The 22,488-nt window shown below is 43.3% G+C and overlaps 1 protein-coding gene across 1 annotated transcript in view; it reads right to left on the bottom strand.

Moving 5' to 3' along the window:
- Positions 1-22,488, bottom strand: part of LOC132206801 (utrophin-like) — a 113,232-nt gene that overhangs the window by 3,780 nt on the left and 86,964 nt on the right. The window contains exon 3 of the mRNA XM_059641847.1: positions 53-210. Within this exon, the coding sequence (XP_059497830.1) occupies positions 53-210 (158 nt within the window). The remainder of the gene's footprint in view (positions 1-52; positions 211-22,488) is intronic.

The raw sequence follows: 22,488 nt of genomic DNA, 5'->3' as shown, positions 1-22,488 counted from the left end.
TACTGGCAAGTAGACCCGCTTGACCTTCTGAAGTGGCGCAGAGCACACTTACATGTTGGAAGCAACTGCGGACACTTGGTTCAATGTTGCTGCCTCCAAATGAAGGTACCTCACCCAGCTGCCGAGGGATCTGGACTGCATTGTGAAGCAAAAGGCTCAGGCTTTGTTGGTCACATAATTCTGTGGGTTCAGCTCCTTGTTTGAAGAGGTCTGCAAAAGTTATCCATAAGAAAAAACCTGATATTCCTAAACTTAAGGGAGGTAGTTAAGAGTTCAATACATCCAATATATCTTCCTCAATTGCCTTGCTTTGTAAATTATCTTAAAACATTATTTTATGATCTTGATTGGCTATTTGCAAACAACTGTGGAAACAAAAACTTCTGTTTCTTGGCACCAATGGACAATGTATGTTGTATGATTCTCCAAGGAAGTCATTTCTTTCTTGATTGTAAATCTCAAACCTCTCTAATATCTCCTCGTTCTTTTCACAGAGATAATCTTTGTGTGGACCTGGAAAACATGGGCACTGTCCTCAATGAATATTTTGTGTCAATCTTTACAATGGAAAAGGACACTGCAAGTATTGATATCAGGGCAGAGGACCTAGGAACATCAGAAGTTTAGACATCGGAAGATGCAGCTGGTTTAGCAAATTTAAAAGTGGATACATCGACAGGCCGAACTGAAATGTATACCAGCGAGCAAGGGAAGTGAGGGAGGAGATATTTGGGCCCCTGTCAGCAAATTTCAAACCCTTGTCAATCACACGTGAAGTCATGAAGGACGATGAACATTGTCCTACGATGAACAAATGGAGAGAGGAACAGACCAGGAAATTAAAGGCCAGTCAGAATAATCTCAGCACTGGAGAAGCTATAAAGAGGCATTCTTAGGGGTAGAATGTACTTCCATGAACTAATCAGGGATAGTCAGTATGGATTTGTTAAGGTGAGGTCACGTTTCAGAAATTTGATCCTTTTTTGAGGAGATGTTGGAGTGTTGATGAGCTTAAGCATTCGATGTGGACTGAGTAAAGCCCCCCGTGGCAGACTGATCAAGAAAGCAACAGTCAACGGGATCAAAGGCAAAGAGGCACGCTGGAGCCAAAACTGGCTGAGGCAGAGAGCACAGGGTGATTGATGGTAGAGGGATATCTATTTGACAGGATGTTTGCTTTGAGTGGGGTTGTGCAGGGCTTGCCACAAGGACCCTTGAAATTTGTCAACGAGATTCATCATTTTGGCTTAAACACAGTGTGTATGACCGTGTTGCTAGCCAATGACTAATTTAGTGAGGAGGATATCGACGGAATGGTCATGTAAATAACAGCCATGGGATCAAAGGCAAAGTGGTACACTGGACCCAAAATTGGTTGACAGACAGAAAGAATAAACTTCAGGAGGAGATCAGCACACTGGTCAGCTGGACACAGCAATTGGAACTCAACCAGGAAAAGTGTGAGCTGACGAACTCGGGAGGGCTAACAAGGCAAGGGATCACACTATGAAGGGTGTGATCCTGGACATTACTGAAAAAACCAAGATGCTGCCTGGGCTGGGGGTTCTCATGGAATCATAGAGTACAGAAGAGGTCCTACGGCCCACTAAGGCTGTACCTCTAAAAACACACTGCGACATATACTAGTCCCATTTTTACACACTAGACCATTCTCAAAAATATTATGCCATTACAAGTGCTCATCCAAGTACTTTTCAAAGGGTGTGAGGTTTCCTGTTTCAACTTCCCTCCCAGGCAATGCATTCCAGACCTTTACCACACTCTGGATGAAAACGATTTTCCTCAAACCTCCGCTAAATTTCCCGTGTTTCTCTTTAACATTATGCCCTACCGTTATTGATGATTTAACTAAGGGGAACAATGCTTTCTATTCAACCTATCTTTACCTCTCATAATCTTATATGCCTCTATCAGGACCTCCACTCAACCCCGAAAACTTCTCTGCTTCACAGAAAATAATCTGAATTTTTCCAGCCTTTCTTCACAGCTAAAATGCTCCAACCTATGCAACATCCTTTTCATTCCCTCCAGTGCAATCACATCCTTCCTGATGGGTGGTGACCAAAATGTCACACACAACTCCAGCTGTGGCCTAACCAAACTTTTAAACAGCACAAAGTGACCTCCCCACTCTTACCATCTGATAAAGGGAGATGTCCCATATGTCTTTGTAACAACCCTTACTAGCCTGACCTGACCCCTTCAGGAATTTATGAACTAGCACCCTAGGATCCCTTTTCTCCTCTAAGCTTCCCAGTGTCCTGCTATGCATTAGATTTAGACTTAGGTTTTATTATCACACATATTCAATACAGGGTACAGGAGTGCAATGCCACCTCAGACGGTGCCATCTCAGGTACAAAGTACCTCGGTACGAAATTTCAGTTGCAAATGTAGAAAATTTATCCATCCTTCTTTACTCAGTCGTAGGGGAGTGGAACGCAAAGCCGGAGAGGGTAGTGGAGTCGGCCTCATTAGGGGCATTTAATCGGCCATTAGACAAGTACATGGATGACAGGATAAGGTAGTGGTGGAGGTGAGACAGACCTTAGGATGAGGGTAATAGTTCGGGACAACATCGTGGGCCGAAGGGCCTGTACTGAGCTGTACCGTTCCATGCTCTATGTTATAAAAATAATTGAATATGTTAAAAAGTTCAGCACTACAGTCTTCTTCGTATAACAGTAGAAAAATAAAAACAAAAGTTTAAAAAGTCAAACATTACAGTCCTTTCTTAAGCCACGAGTTTTCAGACACTCTGACCGAGGCTTCCCCCATGACGGTTCGTATTCCCCTGCGCTGGGCTAAGGCCCGCCCATCCTTGCCAGTGGACTTCACTGCTGACTGCCGTTGCTGACCTCCATCGGGCACGACAGGCTTTGCCACATTAAGTACTCTCTTATCTTAATCCTTCTTCAGGCTATATCAATCTGCCACTGACCTGCCCATCTGACCGATGCCAAGATTGAAGCAGACAAGGGGAACTGGTAAAGATGTTTAAGATTTTGAAGGGCATAGAAAGGATAACTGGAAGCTGCTTTTTCCATTCGTAGGCATGTCAATACACAGGGGGCATAGATTGAAGTTCACAGGTAGAAAGCTAAGAGGGGAGTTGAGGAGAACCTATTTTCCCAGTGTGGTGGGAGTCCTGAGCTCACTGACTGAAAGTGTGGCTGATTCAGAAAGTGTCTGAATATTTAAGTATTTAGATATTCACTTGTGTTGCCGTAGGCTTCAGGGCTATGAGCCAAACAATCAAAACGGAAAGCAATGTCCTGTGAGTTCGATGCAGACAGATCTTTGTTGAGCAGTGCAGGAACTACGGACCGCACGGCCTCCTCCTGTGCAAAAAACATCCATGAGACGACAATTACACAGCTTTTCTTTGAGGCATTTCTCCACTTGACTGATTCTTTGTAAATGCAAGGCCGATAAAATAAATCCTTTTCTTAAAAGCTTCCATCTCACTGAGAAAGCTTCAGGCCAATTTGATAATCTGCTCTCAAAAATCTGCTCATATTTTGATAGTTATGACAAATTCTACTATCAGGGCTGACACAATCCACAACATTCTAAATCAATCAATAATATTCCAGAAAGATGATCATTTGCCTATCCGACCAATTTTAACTGTTGCTTTAAAAAATAGAGAAATAAATCTGGATCTGTCAAAAACTAATCAGTTCTTCCTTGGACCATACCCGTACGTACCAGCTTTCAATGAAATATGCCCATTAGTTTGTGAGATACATTGCTGACCAACAGAACAACAAATGGGCAAAAACATTACCTCACATTCAGTGTTATCACTGCTGCAAGTGAGCAGTAGAGTCATACAGCACTTCCAAATCTTTTTCCCAGTGCGAATGATGAAAACATTATTGGTCACAAAAACAGCCGCTAAGGTTAGTGCCTTTGAGAAACAATAGCATCATACATATGTAGCGCATCATTTATCTTGCAGGAATGCACTGTGCACATTCTGCACAGACCAAGTTATGACTTAACACTCATGTGGCAGTGACTAAATACAGAAATATACTAATACAGCAAACCTTTTGTTAAACAGCACCTGCGGTACCAGGAATGAGCTGAATAATCAAAAATTCCAGTTGATCAATAGGTCCACACACGCAAAAAACACACACTCAATAATAGGAACATAATGCATGGGATATACACATTGTATCAGTGATAATGGGAACTGCAGATGCTGGAGAATCCAAGATAATAAAATCTGAGGCTGGATGAACACAGCAGGCCCAGCAGCATCTCAGGAGAACAAAAGCTGACGTTTCGGGCCTAGACCCTTCATCAGATGAAGGGTCTAGGCCCGAAACGTCAGCTTTTGTGCTCCTGAGATGCTGCTGGGCCTGCTGTGTTCATCCAGCCTCACATTTTATTATCTGGGATATACACATCACTGTTCTCCCTCATTTACAGCATAAATGACTTCAGTAATGAGGCAACTTTGCCTCAATTAAAACTTACTGGCAGAGTGCCTTTTCACTTGCATCCTCACCATACATCACAAGATGATGAGAATACAGTAAACATCTGGTGTATAATTTTTGTCAGTTTATTGAGTGTGCTAGTTTGTTGAACAAAGTTTACATACAGTTAAATCTACAGTTTACATGTGTATCAGCAATGATAGATTTAGTACTGACACCTTTATTTTTCCTCCAGATGACCCTTGTAGAGTCACGTCAAGCCAATTTTCAAAGAAAGCACTCTGATTCTTCCACTCATACTTCTGGAAAAGGAAGTTGCAGAACGTCACTGACTGACTTTACTTATTTGAATACAGCGTAAGGTACATAGAACATCGAACAGTACAGGCCCTTCAGCCCACAATGTTGTGCCGAACTTTTACCCGAAACCTCAGGTCTATCTAACTCCACCCCTATCTTATATGACCATCCATATGCCTGTCTAATAGTCACTTAAATGCCCCGAATGAGGCCGACTCCGCAACCCACTCCAGCTGAAACAAAGATCTCTTTGAATTGTCATTTGTCACACATGTATTGAATCAAAAAGCAAATTTCTCACTTCCATAGATTTCTGTAGCATCTTAATATGATTTGTGAAGATTAATACTTCACCCGATCATTTTATAAATACAACTTTAAACAAAATGCCACTATATGGAACTTGTATGTTGGTATTTGTGCAGATGCCAATTCAGTTTGTGTGATCTGTTTCGATGCAACGAGTGATAAACACTTCGAATAAAATGGTTGAGAGCAGTGTATGTGAGATTTAATACCATGCTTTATCGACAGATAACTCATCTGCAGGTAGTTATTCATGAGACTCAACTGACATCATGTCTCAGGGGAGCTTGTGACCTCTGGGTTAGGTGTTGTTTGACCATTGCCTACTGGTCACTGGTTGAGAGGAAAGAGAACTACTAGCTGCTATCCATTTTCAACAAGTGATCACGATAATCTACCTGCGTTTCAACGTCCCATCAACATGCAAGAATTATTGCTCGAAGAGGCTTCTGTGTAACAAATAGGAGCAGAATCAAGATCAACCTTGCTTTCCCTATCTGAACAAGCTGCCAACACCAGAAATATGGGACCGTCTTAATCATTCTTATACAATTAACTTTTACAATAGACAACAGGTGCAGAAGTAGGCCATTCGGCCCTTCGAGCCAGCACCACCATTCATTATAATCATGGTTGATCATCCACAATCAGTATCCTGTCCCTGCCTTATCCCCATAACCCTCGATTCCACTGTCTTTAAGAGCTCTATCCATCTCTTTCTTGAAACTATCCAGAGACTTGGCCTCCACTGCCTTCTGGGGCAGAGCATTCCATACATCCACTGCTCTCTGGGTGAAGAAGTTTTCCCTCAACTCTGTTCTAAATGCCCTACCCCTTATTTTTCAACTGTGTCCTCTGGTTCTGGACTCACACATCAGCGGAAACATGCTTCCTACCTCCAGAGTATCCAATCCTTTAACAATCTTATACGTCTCAATCAGACACCCTCTCGTCCTTCTAAGCCAGGTCCCTGTACAGCTGCAGAAGGACCTCTTTGCTCCTATACTCAATTCCTCTTGTTATGAAGGCCAGCATGCCATTAGCTTTCTTCACTGCCTGCTGTACCTGCATGCTTGCTTTCATTGACTTATGTACAAGAACACCTGCATCTCGTTGTACTTCCCCTTGACCGAACTTGACTCTATTTCGATAGTAATCTGCCTTCTTGTTCTTGTCACCAAAATGGATAACCACACATTTATCCACATGAAACAGCGTCCGCCATGCATCCGTCCACTCAGCTAGCCTGTCCAAGTCACCCTGTATTCTCATAACATCCTCCTCACATTTCACACTGCCACCCAGCTTTGTGTCATTGGCAAATTTGCTAATATTACTTTTAGTGCCTTCATCTGTATCATTAATGTATATTGTAAACAGCTGCGGTCCCAGCACTGAACCTTGTGGTAGCCCACTGGTCACCGCCTGCCATTCCGAAAGGGACCCGTTTATCACTACTCTCTGCTTCCTGTCAGACAGCCAATTTTCAATCCAAGTCAGTATTTTGCCCCAAATACCATGTGCCCTAATTTTGCTCACTAATCTCCTCTGTGGGGCTTTATCAAAGGCTTTCTGAAAGTCCTGGTCCACCCCATCCACTGGCTCTCCCTTGTCCATCTTCACAGTTATATCCTCAAAAAATTCCAGAAGATCAGTCAGGCACAATTTCCCCTTCGTAATTCCTGCTGACTCTGACCTATCCTGTTACGGCTATCCAAATGAGTTGTAATTTCATCTTTTATAATTCACTCCAGCATCGTTCCCACCACTGACGTCCGGCTAACCGATCTATAATTTCCTGTTTTCTCTCTCCCTCCTTTCTTGAAAAGTGGGACAACATCAGCCACCCTCCAATCCGCAGGAACTGATCCTGAATCTAGAGAACATAGGAAAATGATTACCAATGCGTTCACCGTTTCCAGAGCCACCTCCTTAAGTACCCTGGGATGCAGACCATCAGGTCCCAGGGACTTATCAGCCTCCAGACCCAACAGTCTATCCAACACCATTTCTTGCCTAACATAAATACCCTTCAATTCATCCATTACCCTAGGTCCTTCAGCCATTATTATATCTGGGGGATTGCTTGTGTCTTCCCGAGTGAAGACAGTTCCAAAGTACCTACTCAACTCTTCTGCCATTTCCTTGATCCCCATAATAAATTCACTTGTTTCTGTCTTCAAGGGCCCAATTCTAGTCTTAACCATTTTTTTTTTCAACACACCTTTTACTATCCTCCTTGATAATTGGAACTGCAGATGCTGGAGAATCCAAGATAACAAAACGTGGAGCTGGATGAACACGGCAGGCCAAGCAGCATCTCAGGAGCACAAAAGCTGACGTTTCGGGCCTAGACCCTTCACCCAGGCCCGAAACGTCAGCTTTTGTGCTCCTGAGATGCTGCTTGGCCTGCTGTGTTCATCCAGCTCCACACTTTGTTATCCTTACTATCCTCCTTCATATTTTTGGTCAGTTTTCCTTCGTACCTCATTTTTTTCTCCGCGTATTGCCTTTTTAGTGATCTTCTGTTGCTCTTTAAAAGCTTCCCAGTCCTCTGGCATCCCGCTCATCTTTGCTATGTTATACTTCTCTTTTATCTTTAGAGAGTCCTTAACTTCCCTCGTCAGCCACGGCCGCCCCTGCCTCCCCTTAGGATCTTTCTTTGGAATGAACTGATCCCGCACCTTTTGCATTATATCCAGAAATACCTGCCATTGTTGTTCCACTGCCATCCCTGCTACGGTATTGAACCATTGAACTTTGGCCAGCTCCTCCCTCATCGCTCCATAGTTCCCTTTCTTCAACTACAATACTGACACTTCCGATTCTCCCTTCTCCGTCTCAAATTGCTGATTAAAACTTATCATATTATTGTCACTACCTCTAATGGCTTCTTTACTTCGAGGTCCCTGATCAAATCCGGTTCGTTGCACAACACCAGATCCAGAATTGCCTCCTCCCTGGTAGGCTCCATACTGACTCTGCATCTCCTGATTCTACGTCTCCACTCGCAAAGGGCTGAAGATTTTATATTTCTTTACATTCATAATTTCATATCTATTTTACTATTTCTTCTTTCTTTATTATTTCATATTTCTTTACTTCTGACTATTTTAAATACAACAGGTTTTCTTATGCTACATCAGTGACGACATTTCAAAGGTAGTTTAGCTGCCTATTAAGTACTTTTTATGCCTGAGACCATAAAATGAGCTACATAAATACACTTCTTTCTTTTATTAACTTCTGTAGTTGTGTTTCTTTGCCAATGGAGGATTGGCTACAATTACACAGGGTAATGTAGGTGAAATACATTTCCTATGACAAAATTCCAAACCAAAGTTACGAAATTATAATAATAAACTATTGGCTGTTTGCAACTGAACACTGTAGATGAGCAAAGGTCACTTAATCAGTAAAGTACCAATTAAGTATGTTCCCGACATGGAGAATACAAATGAAAACTACGGTAATGCTCATAGGAAATTGGACAACGTTCTATTTTATGATCATAGCAATGCCATATCATCAACACATGTTTTAATAGATAATAAGTCACTCCAGGATATTTATTCATTTGTTTTATATCCTCAAGATCATCTTTGCAAATCCTGTGAACAGGGACCACTGAACAGCTTACTTAGCCTTTTTTTTACACCTATAATATCCATGTTTTATCCCTCTCCCCTCGATGTTTGTCTGCAGGAAGATGAGTTAACAGGGGGTTTACAGTTTTAATTTGTACAGATATGTGTCCAATGTTTGTAAATATCTGACTGTAGCTAGAATCTATGCAGTTGTAATAAATAGGCATTCTTGTTAAGAACAGAAATCTGGACCGTGGTCTTCATCAAGTTTGGATCTAAAAGACAAGTAAATTAGGGAAACTTACATACTTTTCAAAATCTTCCACATTGGGATTACTCTGGAAACTGCAGGCTCGAATTGCAGCATGGTACCCTTCTGAATGTAACACCTGAAATCACGAAAGTAATAACTTGCTTGAAAATGAACATGGACTCTATGGGTTAAGGTGACACAAGCCCACGAGCTACAACATGGGGAAAAATACAGTGGATGCTATTTTTAATGAACAGTGTGTCAACATCAACTGTTCTGTCTGAGAGTGAAATCTGAGAAATGAAAAGTGAAAACTGCCAGGTTAGAAAGTTCCAGCTACGTGCTTACCTGATGGAAATGCATTGATTGTGATATTAATATATATATATGATTGTTAATTGAGAGTACTGATGAATTTTGCTTTTTGTTTCTGTGATGATCTAAATAATCCATTTGTCAACACAATAAAGTAAATATTGTTATTGTAAAACACCCCTGAAAATCCAAAGAAAATTTCAAGAGGGGCCAAATAAGTCGTGTTGGGGAACAAACAAATGGCAGAGGAACTGAACAAGTATTTTGCATCAGTCTTCAGGTTGGAAGGCACCAGTAGTAGAACTTTAAGGGAGTCTGAAGCAGAAGTGAGTGTGGTGACCATCTCAAAGGAGAAGCTGAAGGGTCTGTGTGGAATTTGTACATTCTCCCCATGTCTGCACGGGTCTCCGCCAGGTGCTCTGATTTCCATCCACAGTCCAAAGATGTGCAGGCAAGGTGGATCAGCCATGGCAAATGTGAGCTTGCGGGGAAACAGTACAGGGCTGGGTCTCGGTGGGATGTTCTTTGCGGAGATGGTGCAGACCCAATGGCCTCTTTCCGCTCTGTAGGAATTCTATAATTCCGAGAAGATGGTAAATTACATGGACCAGATGGACTGCCCCCCAGAGTTCTGAAGGAGATAAGTGAAAAAACCATGCAGTTATTGGTGATCTTTCAGGAATTACTGGAGTCAGGGTGGGTCCCAAAGGAGTACAAAATGGCAAATATAACGCCCCTGTTTAAAATGGAGGGAGGCAAAAGACAAGAAATTATAGACCTGTTAGCCTGGCGCTGGTCATTAGGTCAGATTTTAGAGTCCATTATTAAGGATGAGGCCGGAGAGTACTTGGAAGTACATGGTAATACTTGGAAATACATGCTAAATTGGGCTGAGAAAAGACAACTTTGTCAAGGGAAGGTCTCTGTTAGATTCTTTGAGAATGTAACCAGTGAGTTAAAACAAAAGAGAACCATTGAACTTTATCTGTTTGGATTTCCAGAAAGCCTTTGAGAAGGTCCCACACAGGAGGCTTCAAAATTTAAAAAAATGAGCTTATGGTGTTAGGGAGTAGGTACTGCCACGGACAGAGAATTGGCTAACTGGCGGAATGCACAGAGTGGCAATAAAAGGGTCTTTTTCAGGATGGCAGCCAGCAACTATAGGAGTTCCGCAGTCATCAGAGTTCAGACTACAGCCATTCACATTATACATTAACAATCTGGACAAAGGAACTGATGGTATTGTTGTCCATAGTGGGTTGTTGCTAAGTTTGCAGATGACATTTCGATAGGTGGAAAGGCAGGCAGTGTTGAGGGGGTTGGGAGGTCACAGAGAGTCTTTCGAGAAGTGGCATTACAGGCATAGACTATTTTCTAAATGGGGAAAGGCTTCAGAAATCTGAAGCACAAAGATGCCCCAGTTCAGGATTCTTTTAACATGCAGGTTCAGTTGGCAGTTGGGAAGGCAAATGCAATGTCAGCATTCATTTCAAGACGGCAAAAATACAAGAGCAGAGATGTATTGCTGAGGCTGTGTAAGGCTCTGGTCATATTGCATTTGGAATATTAAGAGCAGTTTTTGGCCATCTATCTAAGGAAGGATGTGCGGGCCTTTGTCAGGGTCTAGCGGAGGTTCTCAAACATAATCCTGGGGATGAAGGGACTGTCATGTGAGGAGTGGCTGAGAACTCTGGGTCTGTACTCGACGGAGTTTAGAAGGACGAAGGGGGTCACACTGAAGGTCAGTCAGGCCTGGATAGAGTGCACACGGAGATGTTGTTTCCACGAGTCGGAGAGACTAGGACCTGAGGGCACAGCCTCAGAGTCAAAGGGACCACCCTTCAGGATGGAGATGAGGAGGAATTTATTCAGTCAGAAAGTTGCGATTCTGTGGAACTCATTGATGTAGAAAGCTGTGGAGGCCAAGTCAGAGTTGATTTCAGGCATAGATAGATATGTTCTTGCTTAGTATGGACAAAGGAGAATGGGATTGAGAATGATAGATCCCACTCAATGGGCTGAATGATCTAATTCTGTTCTTAAATCTTCAGGTCTAAAACACTGGAATGAATCAGTTCAGTGTCATTTTTATTGCACTGCAAGGACAGTATCTCTCCAAAAGACCGAAGAAATTTTCTCACTCTGTTGTTGCAAACCTATTCAATAACTGGCAACAATGCTCCTGTTGTGCCTCTCTCAACCGACGCTAGTTAGTTCTCCACTCAAAGTAACTGGACCATCCCGGTATTACTGGCACTCGTGCCATGTTTGAAGGCTATTGTGGACCAGTAAATTGCTCAGAATCCAGAACTGCCTCGTACCGTTCATAGCATTTGTCCCAGACAGGGCAGGAAAGGGGAAATTAGCACCTTACTTTACAGTTAGGGACCTGGAGGTCCTGGTGGATGGATTGGTGCAGTGCAGAACTGTCCTCTTTCCCAAGGACAAGCACAGGAGGCCACGACACAAGACTCGGCCAGACTGATCCAAGGCTGTCCAGTGCCAATGCAGGCTCAACCACCAAAAGAACCATCCAGCAGTGCTGCAAGATCAGTGACCCCTGCTCCAACAGAAGAAGAGCCTCATTGTTCTGTGCTACCTCACATTCACCCTCTCTCTAATTCTGCACCACCCTTCAGCACAGCTCATGTAATACCATTCTCACCAAAGCATTCAATGTCTGTCTTCACTTGCTCTCGCCTACTTGAGGGCCAAGGCTATTAATCCTCTATGTCTCTGTGCCTCTTGCTCTCACCCAGGAGACCTCACCTCCCTTCCCAAACATACATGAGCACTAACAAATGCACCAGCTCATTTCATCTCACTCAATCCCTCCCTTTGTTTCATCCAGGAAAAACAGCCCACAGTAGGGCAGAAAGAGCCAACACAGGTAGTGAGGTGTCTAACGTTCGACTTCTCACAACCTATGAGGACAGTGTCCTGACGATGGTCATCCTGAGCAGCCAACTGATTGCATCCAAGCCCCTCGAGTGATATCAGACAATGCCCTGGAGTTACCTAGATCTGCTGCCTGAAACGGCCTCGCTTGACTGGAGACCATTCCCCTCGGAACCTGAAGCATGACCATGAGGTTGGAGACAATGCAACGCGTTATGTGCTTCTGCAGCTGGCACATGCTGCAGGTGTGAGATCAACATATCACGGTGCTGAACGGCAACACACCCACTCCTTTGATTGATGACTGCTGACAAACATGACAAGCTGTCTGGCTTTGTCTCGATGCCAAAAGGTTAATCAATATACTAGCATTATGAGTCTGTGAGGTGTGGCGGAGGGGGCAACCCATAAAAAGACAAGGCAAATGAAGACAAGGCAGAGGAGCTGTTAGCATTCATGCAGGGACAAAATGAGAGTGGAGAGCTCAAGCAAGGTGTCCTGATGTGTAACGTGGCCCAATACACGAATGGGTGCCTGTTCCTGCATATAAAAGTGCCCTGGCAGTAGCACTGCAATGAGGGGGGCTGCTGCAATCCAAAATGCAGCAATGAAGTACAGAAGAGTACTGAAAGCAGATGTGAGATGTGCTGAGGCTGGAACATGCCACATGTCAAAACTGTGGAGATGGGGTGCTACTGAAGGGTGTGGCTGCAGATGCTGGTGACTACTACCCAAGTTGGAGGTCCAGAGGAGCATTGAGCAATGTGCAAGCACCACACACCCACTCAGAATTTCATTTCGGTAATTCTGAGAGTCTAGTTTCTGTCTGGCAGGTAGAAAAAGTATTAATGAGGGTGGTACTGAGAAATAATCCATGCCTTTCAGTACTCCCTAGTGTGAATTTCCGCTCAATGTCTGCAATTTTACTGGAAAATGCAACATTTTGGTTTTGACATCCAGAAGGACCTTGAGCTGCAATCAATATGAAGGCTACGCACCTAATGAACAATGTCAAAATTGACAGTCACAATAATGATATAATATTGGAACACATCTCATGCAGACGAAGCTCAATTTAATATAAATGAAATATTGGAGGTGATTAGGGGTGTATAGAAGGACACTGAAAGTTTAACCCCGGACTTTCATCTCCAAGTCCTAGAATTATATCCAGCCCGGACTGAAAGAAAATAAAATTCTCTCCGCTTGCAAGGATTCCCCAATATACTGTCACAGTCCTCATACATTTCCAAGTGAAGTGCATAACATTATTCCGAAATGGAGTTTAGTAAACAATCTGACTGAGATAAGCTGAAGGACAATTAGTCTGGAAAATACCACAATGACACAGTTAGAACATAGAACATAGAACATAGAACAGTACAGCACAGAACAGGCCCTTCAGCCCACGATGTTGTGCCGACCATTGATCCTCATGTAAGCACCCTCAAATTTCTGTGACCATATGCATGTCCAGTAGTCTCTTAAATGACCCCAATGACCTTGCTTCCACAACTGCTGCTGGCAACGCATTCCATGCTCTCTCAACTCTCTGTGTAAAGAACCCGCCTCTGACATCCCCTCTATACTTTCCTCCGACCAGCTTAAAATTATGACCCCTCATGTTAGCCTTTTCTGCCCTGGGAAATAGTCTCTGGCTATCAACTCTATCTATGCCGCTCATTATCTTGTATACCTCAATTAGGTCCCCTCTCCTCCTCCTTTTCTCCAATGAAAAGAGTCCGAGCTCAGTCAACCTCTCTTCATAAGATAAGCCCTCCAATCCAGGCAGCATCCTGGTAAACCTCCTCTGAACCCTCTCCAAAGCATCCACATCTTTCCTATAATAGGGCGACCAGAACTGGGCGCATTACTCCAAGTGCGGTCTAACCAAAGTTTTACAGAGCTGCAACAAGATCTCACGACTCTTAAACTCAATCCCCCTGTTAATGAAAGCCAATACACCATATGCTTTCTTGACAACCCTGTCCACTTGGGTGGCCATTTTAAGGGATCTATGTATATGCACACCAAGATCCCTCTGTTCCTCCACACTGCCAAGAATCCTATCCTTAATCCTGTACTCAGCTTTCAAATTCGACCTTCCAAAATGCATCACCTCGCATTTATCCAGGTTGAACTCCATCTGCCACCTCTCAGCCCATCTCTGCATCCTGTCAATGTCCCGCTGCAGCCAACAACAGCCCTCTATACTGTCAACGACACCTCCTTGCTTCGTGTCATCTGCAAACTTGCTGACCCATGCTTCAATCCCCTCATCCAAGTCATTAATAAAAATTACAAACAGTAGAGGCCCAAGGACCAAGAGCCCTGTGGAACACCACTCACCACTGACTTCCAGGCAGAATATTTTCCTTCTACTACCACTCGCTGTCTTCTGTTGGCCAGCCAATTCTGTATCCAGACAGCTAAGTTCCCCTGTGTCCCATTCCTCCTGACCTTCTGAATGAGCCTACCATGGGGAACCTTATCAAATGCCTTGCTGAAGTCCATATACACGACATCCACAGCTCGACCCTCATCAACTTTTCTAGTCACATCCTCAAAGAACTCGATAAGGTTTGTGAGGCATGACCTGCCCCTCACAAAGCCATTTATTCCTTGACATTAACTGGATGATGTTCATATTGTGTACTTTATACACATCTTTCTCCAGCACTAACATTTGTCACCGTGAAGAGCATTACAATCAGAGTGTCAAGACGTCTACATGATCCTGTACAGATCTGACCAAATGGAATCAAAAGTATATCACTTTCAATTTTATGATTTAAAACAAAAGTCGCTCAAACTTTCAACTACTTTCTCTGTTGAACTAAAATGAAATTAGAACATACTGAAACCTTATGTCATCAATACTCGGATTGATTTTAATCAGTCAACAATCTTCACATTTACTTAACTGATCATGTACATATCAAAATCCAATACGTCGCATGCAGTTTCATGCACCTTAGGACAATCTAAACATACTACATTAAAGTGTAAATCATAGATACGTATCAAAGACGCTCAGCAGCCAGTTCAGACACATGTCGACACAGAGTGACACATTGACCAAGTGATTTTGTTCCAAACCATCATAAATGGTCGTCAAACAGTTGATTACTTCAGTCACATTTCGACGTTGCTCGTTTTGTGTCAATTTGTGTTGATCCAAGACGCGTTGTGCTGGGTGCAACTCCAACAGATCCACTACAAAGGAGGAAGAAAACTAACTTCAATTACAGTTTTAACTTATTGGAGCTATTAAATAAAATTAATTCCTTTATTTGGCCTCGAAATAAATACAAGGATTCACAAAAGTACTCTGGAATGATGGAAACAGGCCATTTCCTTCTCAAATGCAAAATGTCAAATCTAACGAGGGAACCGTCAGTGATGCTGGTCATATTCTGTTGTTTGGTTCAGTAATTTCTGCAGAACAATGGTGGAGGAACAGTAGCTTTCTATGTCATGAAGCCCTCCTTTATATTTATGAAGCAGGACTCACAACAATTTAACCTCAAACATCCATCTCTTTCAACCGATGTTCGTTCTCACGACATCCAAATCCAAAGTACAATCTAATTGGCTCTTTACCCGTTTAAAATATTGGATCTTACAACCCATATTTCACTTCTGGTAATCAGCATTCTTTTAAATCACACTATGCCACAGCTATTAAGTGTGTTAATCACACATTCTTGTTAATTTTAAAAAGGTGCTCTGTTACCTAGGTTTTGAACTAGATTTCTCTTGTAATTTTGCTATTTTGTCATACATATGCTATGTTCTACAGTGTCTACCAAAAACAATTAGTAGTTAACCAAGTATCACTTCAATGTTAGTTCACATGATGCCAACAAAATCTGGCAAACTTCATCAAAACATCAAATGCCAGTCGAACCACTCGAAATATAACAGAACCTCCATAAATAAAATCTAATGGCAATGTGAGGAATGAAGCGCCCAGAGATATGCATTCATGTGACTGAAATCATTGATTTTCTCGGCTTCTAACCCTTCCACAGGCAGCAAGATCCTGGCCCATGAACATTGACTGCTTCAAAAAAATTCCTCTTTACAACCCCTACATCTTTTCCCCAAAACATGAATGCATTCCCTTCTCCTTGTAACATCATCCATCAGCCATGGGAACACAGCCTTTCCACGTTTATTTTACCCCAACTGATCATAATCCTTTATGTTTCATTAACTACTTATTAATCCCCTGTACTCCAATGAAAATAGCATTAGCTAAATTTGTTGATAAAATGTCACATTCCTAAAATACGTTGGGTAAATTTCATCATTATTATTCAATACTACCAAAATTATTACCCTTGAAGTTTAGTCACCAGATTTGGCTGCATCATTCCAGTCCTATTTCAAGGTTCAGGATAACTTCTTTGTTTTAGCACTGCATGAGCTCGATTATACAGCCCCATCCCACAGATACGAAGGTGGGAAGAAACACATAAAATCTGGAGGGCACTGTGTGTATATGTGTGGAAGTTCTGGGGAACTGTCAAGCAGCCTGCCTATCCTTTGGCCTGCTGAGACCAATTGATGGCAATTTAAGAGATCCCCTCTATTGCCTAAGGAGATAGATGTCAATCAGAAAGACAGTCAGCTTTAGATGCATAATCCAGCCTAGAAAACGTGAGTTGGAAGGGGAACCTCATTCGCAGGCCCCTTGGCCTGATCCTAGGCACTTCACACCCTTAAACTCTCATCCAACCTTTCAACAACCCCTAACAACCCTCGACGACTCCGTACCTCTCGTCGGGGACCCGCCCTCCAGCCATCAGCAACTTCAGACTCTTCTGAGCTCTAAGTGGCCAGGAGTTTGACAAGGTAGAACTTCCATCCAAGAGGGTGCCTGATGTCCTGCCTCCAGCCATTTAATGCTGCAGGGCAGATGTGAAGAGCATGGGCAGGCTCCTATTTGGCATTTCAACTGGGAGAGACCTGAGCAGGAGCTGGGGCAACAGCACCATGTCGAGTACAATTTATCAGACCAAAACTTCCATATCCTCAGCATTCTCTCCAATGTTCTGCCAATTCAACAGTCAGTGCCCAAGGTTAGTGGGAAACCAGAAATAAGGAAAGATTTCAAAGCTGAGAAATAGAAAAGAAACAGACAATAAGAGCTTATTTGAACAAATGAAGGAAGAGGTCAAAGTGAACGCAGATCCCTTAAAGAATGAAGGCTGCAAAAATAATAATGGGGAATCAGGAAATGGCAAATGAGACAAATAAATACTTTATGTCAGTCTTCACAGCAAAAGGCACAAATACCATCTCAAAAATATTTAGTGAACAAAGAGCAAAAAGCAGACAGGAAATATCACCAGAGAAAAGGTGCTCGGGAAACTAATGGGGCTAAAGGTCGAGAGGTATCCTGGACCTGATGTACTCTGCACTAGGATATTAAAAGATGTAGCCACAGAGATACTGGATGCACTGACAGTCATCTTCCAAATATCCCGGGAATCTGGAACATTTCAAGCAGTAGATGGGAATACTGCCAATGTAACAACTTGATATGAAAAGGAAGGATGACAAAAAATAGGCAACCTCTCATTGGGAAAATATTGCAGTCTGTTGTAAAAGCTGCAACAGCAGGTCATGTGGTCTGGCAATACTATGGCTTTAAGAGGTGTATTTTGTCCTGGCTTGTGTTCTTCTCGAAACCAATAAACAACTCGTGAGGCCTTGGGGTTTTATTTTTTGGAAGTTGTAACAACAAAAGCAGCATGCATGAATGGGTAATTTCCAAAGAAGGGTCTCAGCCAAGACATCAGCTTTCCTGCTCCTCTGATGCTGCATGGCCTGTTGTGTTCATCCAGCTCTACACCTTGTTATCTCAGATTCTCCAGCATCAGCAGTTCTTACTATCTCAGTATGAATGGGTCATGTCAGGCTCCCACAGAACCAAGGTTTTCGTTGAGATTTCGACAGTTGTTGAGGTTTGAAGTTGGCTGTGGAAGCTGTTATCTCTCTCTCTCTCTCTCTGTGTTACAGCTAAAAGCAGGGGTTCTCTTTCTGCTACCAGAATCATGTGAGACAATCTGTTTTACTGACTTTGCCTTTGCCAAGATGTGTTTGTGGGACATTATGATATTGGAACAGTTGTTGTTTGGTCGTTAAGTCATATATTATTCAATTAAGTTTTCCAGTAGAGTTAAACTAATCTTAATTCTTCTTTCTTTTGCTTGCATTTTAACTGGGGGGAAAGTGGTTTTGCTTAAAGCTGAGTGGTGTGCCCAATCGATTTACATCTGGAACACAGCACCTTAGAATTGTCTTTAAATAAAAGTTTGAGTCTATGTTGTCTCCTTGATACCTATGTGTGGGGATTTGATCGAGTCCATAACAGTGGAAGCAGATAATATAATCAAGCAAAGTCAGCATAGCTTCATGGTGGGGAAATTGTGCCTGGCAATTTTGAAAAAATTCTTTGAGTAAGTAACAGACAGGATAGATAAAACAGAACCAGTAGATGTATTGTGTTTAGATTTTAAAATGGCACTTGAAAAAATATCGCCCGAAGTTTACCTAATATAAGAAAAAACACATAATTTTGGGATAGTATATTAGCATGTTTTCAGAATTGGTCAAAGAACAGAAAATAGGCAGTTGGGCTGAAGGGAGAGATAATGGGAACTGCAGATGCTGGAGAATCCAAGACAACAAAGTGTGAAGCTGGACGAACACAACAGGCCAAGTAGCATCTCAGGAGCACAAAAGCTGAAGTTTTGGGCCGAGACCCTTCATCAGAGACGGGGATGGGGAGAGGGTTCTGAAATAAATAGGGAGAGACGGGGAGGCGGACTGAAGATGGATAGAGGAGAAGATAGGTGGAGAAGAGAGTGTAGGTGGGGAGGTGGAGAGGGGATAGGTCAGTCTGGGGAGGACAGACAGGTCATGGAGGCGGGATGAGATAGTAGGTCGGAAATGGAGGTGCGGCTTGAGGTGGGAGGAGGGGTTAGGTGAGAGGAAGAACAGGTCAGGGAGGCGGGGATGAGCTGGGCTGGATTTGGGATGCAGTTGGGGGAGGAGACGAGCTGGGCAGGTTTTGGGATGCAGTGGGGGAGGGGGAGATTTTAAAACTTATGAAGCCCACATTCATACCATTGGGCTGCAGGGTTCCAAAGCGGAATATGAGTTGCTGTTCCTGCAACCTTCGGGTGGCATCATTGTGGCACTGCAGGAAGCCCATGATGGACAGGTCGTCAAAAGAATGGGAGGGGGAGTTAAAATGGTTTGCGACTGGGAGGTGCAATTGTTTATAGAACATAGAACATAACAGCACAGTACAGGCCCTTGGCCCTCGATGTTGTGCCGACCTGTCATACTGATCTGAAGCCCATCTAACCGACACTATTCCATGTACGTCCATATGCTTATCCAATGACGACTTACATGTACCGAAAGTTGGAGAATCTACGACAGTTGCAGGTAAAGCGTTTCATTCCCTCAATACTCTCTGAGAAAACAAACTACCTCTGACATCTGTCCTCTATCTTTCACCCCTCAATTTAAAGCTATGCCCCCTCGTGCTCGCCGTCACCATCCCAGGGAAAAGGCTCTCATAGCCACCCTATCTAACCCTCTGATTATCTTATATGTCTCAATTAAGTCACCTCTCAACCTTCTTGTCTCTACGAAAAACAGCCTCAAGTCCCTCAGCCTTTCCTCGTAAGACCTTCCCTCCATACCAGGCAACATCCTAGTAAATCTCCTCTGCACCCTTTCCAAAGCTTCCACATCCTTCCTGTAATGCGGTGACCAGAACTGTACGCAGTACTCCAAGTGCAGCCACACCAGAGTTTTGTACAGCTGCAGCATGCCATCTTGGTTCCGGAACTTGATCCCTCTATCAATAAAAGCTAAAACACTGTATGCCTTCTTAACAGCCCTGTCAACCTGGGTGGCAACTTTCAAGGATCTGTGTACATGGACACCGAGATCTCTCTGCTCATCTACACTACTAAGAATCTTACCATTAGTCCAGTACTTTGCCTTCTGGTTACTCCTACCAAAGTGCATCACCTCACACTTGTCTACATTAAACTCCATTTGCCACCTCTCAGCTCAGCTCTGCAGCCTATCTATGTCTCTCTGTAAACTACAGCAACATTCGACACTATCCACAACTCCACCGACCTTAGTGTTGTCTGCAAATTTACGAACCCATCCTTCTACGCCCTCATCCAGGTCATTTTTAAAAAATGACAAACAGCAGTGGACCCAACACCGACCCTTGTGGTACACCACTAGTAACTGGTCTTCAGGATGAACATTTCCCATCAACTCGCACCCTCTGTCTTCTTTCAGCAGGCCAATTTCCGATCCAAACTGCTATGTCTCCCACGATTTCATTCCTCCGCATTTTGTACAAGAGCCTCCTGTGGGAAACCTTATCGAATGCCTTGCTGAAATCCATATACACCACATCAACCGGTTTACTCTCATCTACCTGTTTGGTCACCTTCTCAAAGAACTCAATAAGGTTTGTGAGGCACGAACTTCCCTTCACAAAACCGTGCTGACTATCCCTAATCAGTTTAATCCTTTCCAGATTATTATAAATCCTATCCCTTATAACCTTTTCCAACACTTTACCAACAACTGAAGTAAGGCTCACTGGTCTATAATTACCAGGGTTGTCTCTACTCCCTTTCTTGAACAGGGGAACCACATTTGCAATCCTCCAATCATGTGGCACTATTCCTGTAGACAATGACGAGTTAAAGATCAATGGCAACGGCTCGGCAATCTCCTCCCTGGCTTCCCAGAGGATCCTAGGATAAATCCCATCCGGCCCAGGGGACTTATCTATCTTCACCCTCTGTAGGATTTCTAATACCTCTTCCTTGTGAACCTCAATCCCACCTACTCTAGTAGCCTGTATCTCTGTATTCTCCTCGACAACATTGTCGTTTTCTAGAGTGAATACTGTTGAAAAATATTCATTTCGTGCTTCCCCTATCTCCTCTGACTCCACACACATCTTCCCACTATTATGGTTGATTGGCCCTCATCTTACTCTCGTCATTCTTTTCTCTTTTATCTTATTTATCTTCATGATGTACTTTATGAACAATACCACACTTCCCCAAATCACTTTAAACCATTGGAACCTTAACAACTTGCAGATATCTCCAATTAGCTAACTTCTTCCATTGAAGCACAGCAAGGACCAAGTCCTACAGGGTGAAAATGTTAGAAACAGCAACAAGCGCTGTCCTGCCGAGCCTTACCTAACTTCGTTACTGACCAAACTCCCAGCACCCAGCTCAAAGTTGCACAATTGCTCAAGCTTTGCATTTCAGAGAGTGGCTATTGTAAACATGGAAGATAGGAGCAGGGAGGAGGCCAATTGGCTCTCCGAGTCTGCTCCACCATTCCTTCTGATCATGACTGATCATCCAACTCAATCGCCTAATCCTGCTTTCTCTCCATAACCTTTGATCCCATTCACCCCAAGTGTTAAATCTAGCCATGTCTTGAATACGTTCAATGTTTTACCATCAATTACTTCCTTTGGTAATGATTTCCACGGGCTCACCATTCCTTGGGTCAAGAAATACCTCCTCACAAGCATCCTAAATAGTCTATCCTGAATCGTCATACTGTGACCCCTGGTTCTGGACACACCCACCACTGGGAACTGCATCTATCCTGTCCAGTCCTGTTCGAATTTTATAAGTCTCTGTGTGATCCACCTCATTCATTTGAATTCCAGCGAAAACAATCCTAACCGAGTCAATTTCTGATCATACATCAGATCTGCCATCCCCCGAATCAGCCTGATAAACATTCGGTGCACTGATAAACTAAGAGAGTAACAGCATCCTTCTGCAGAAAGGGAGCACAAAACTGCACACACTATATTCTAGGTGCGGCTTCACTCAGGCGCTGTGCAACTGCAAAAACACATTCTGGCTCCTGTACTCAAAACCTCTCGGAATGAAGGCCAACATACCATTTCAGAGATGATAGGAACTGCCAATGCTGGAGAATCTGAGATAACAAGGTGTGGAGCTGGATGAACACAGCTGGCCAAGCGGTATCAGAGGAGCAGGAAAGATGGCGTTTCAGGTTTGGGCCCTTCTTCAGAAATGGGAGAGGGGAAGGGGATTCTGAAATAAATAAAGCGAGAAGGGGAGGTGGATAGAAGATGGATAGAGTAGAAGGTAGGTGGAGAGGAAACAGACAGATCAAAGAGTCAGCGATGGAGCCAGTAAAAGTGAGTGTTGGTGAGGAGTTAAGAGGGGGGTTCGTCAGTCAAGGGAAAGCAGACAGGTCAAGGAGGCGGGGATTACGCTGGTAGGTAGGAGGT

This window comes from Stegostoma tigrinum, chromosome 43, assembly GCF_030684315.1.
Source record: "Stegostoma tigrinum isolate sSteTig4 chromosome 43, sSteTig4.hap1, whole genome shotgun sequence".
NCBI lineage: Eukaryota > Metazoa > Chordata > Chondrichthyes > Orectolobiformes > Stegostomatidae > Stegostoma > Stegostoma tigrinum.
The sequence above is the reverse complement of the archived record's forward strand: the minus strand, read 5'-3'. Positions and strand labels throughout refer to the sequence as shown.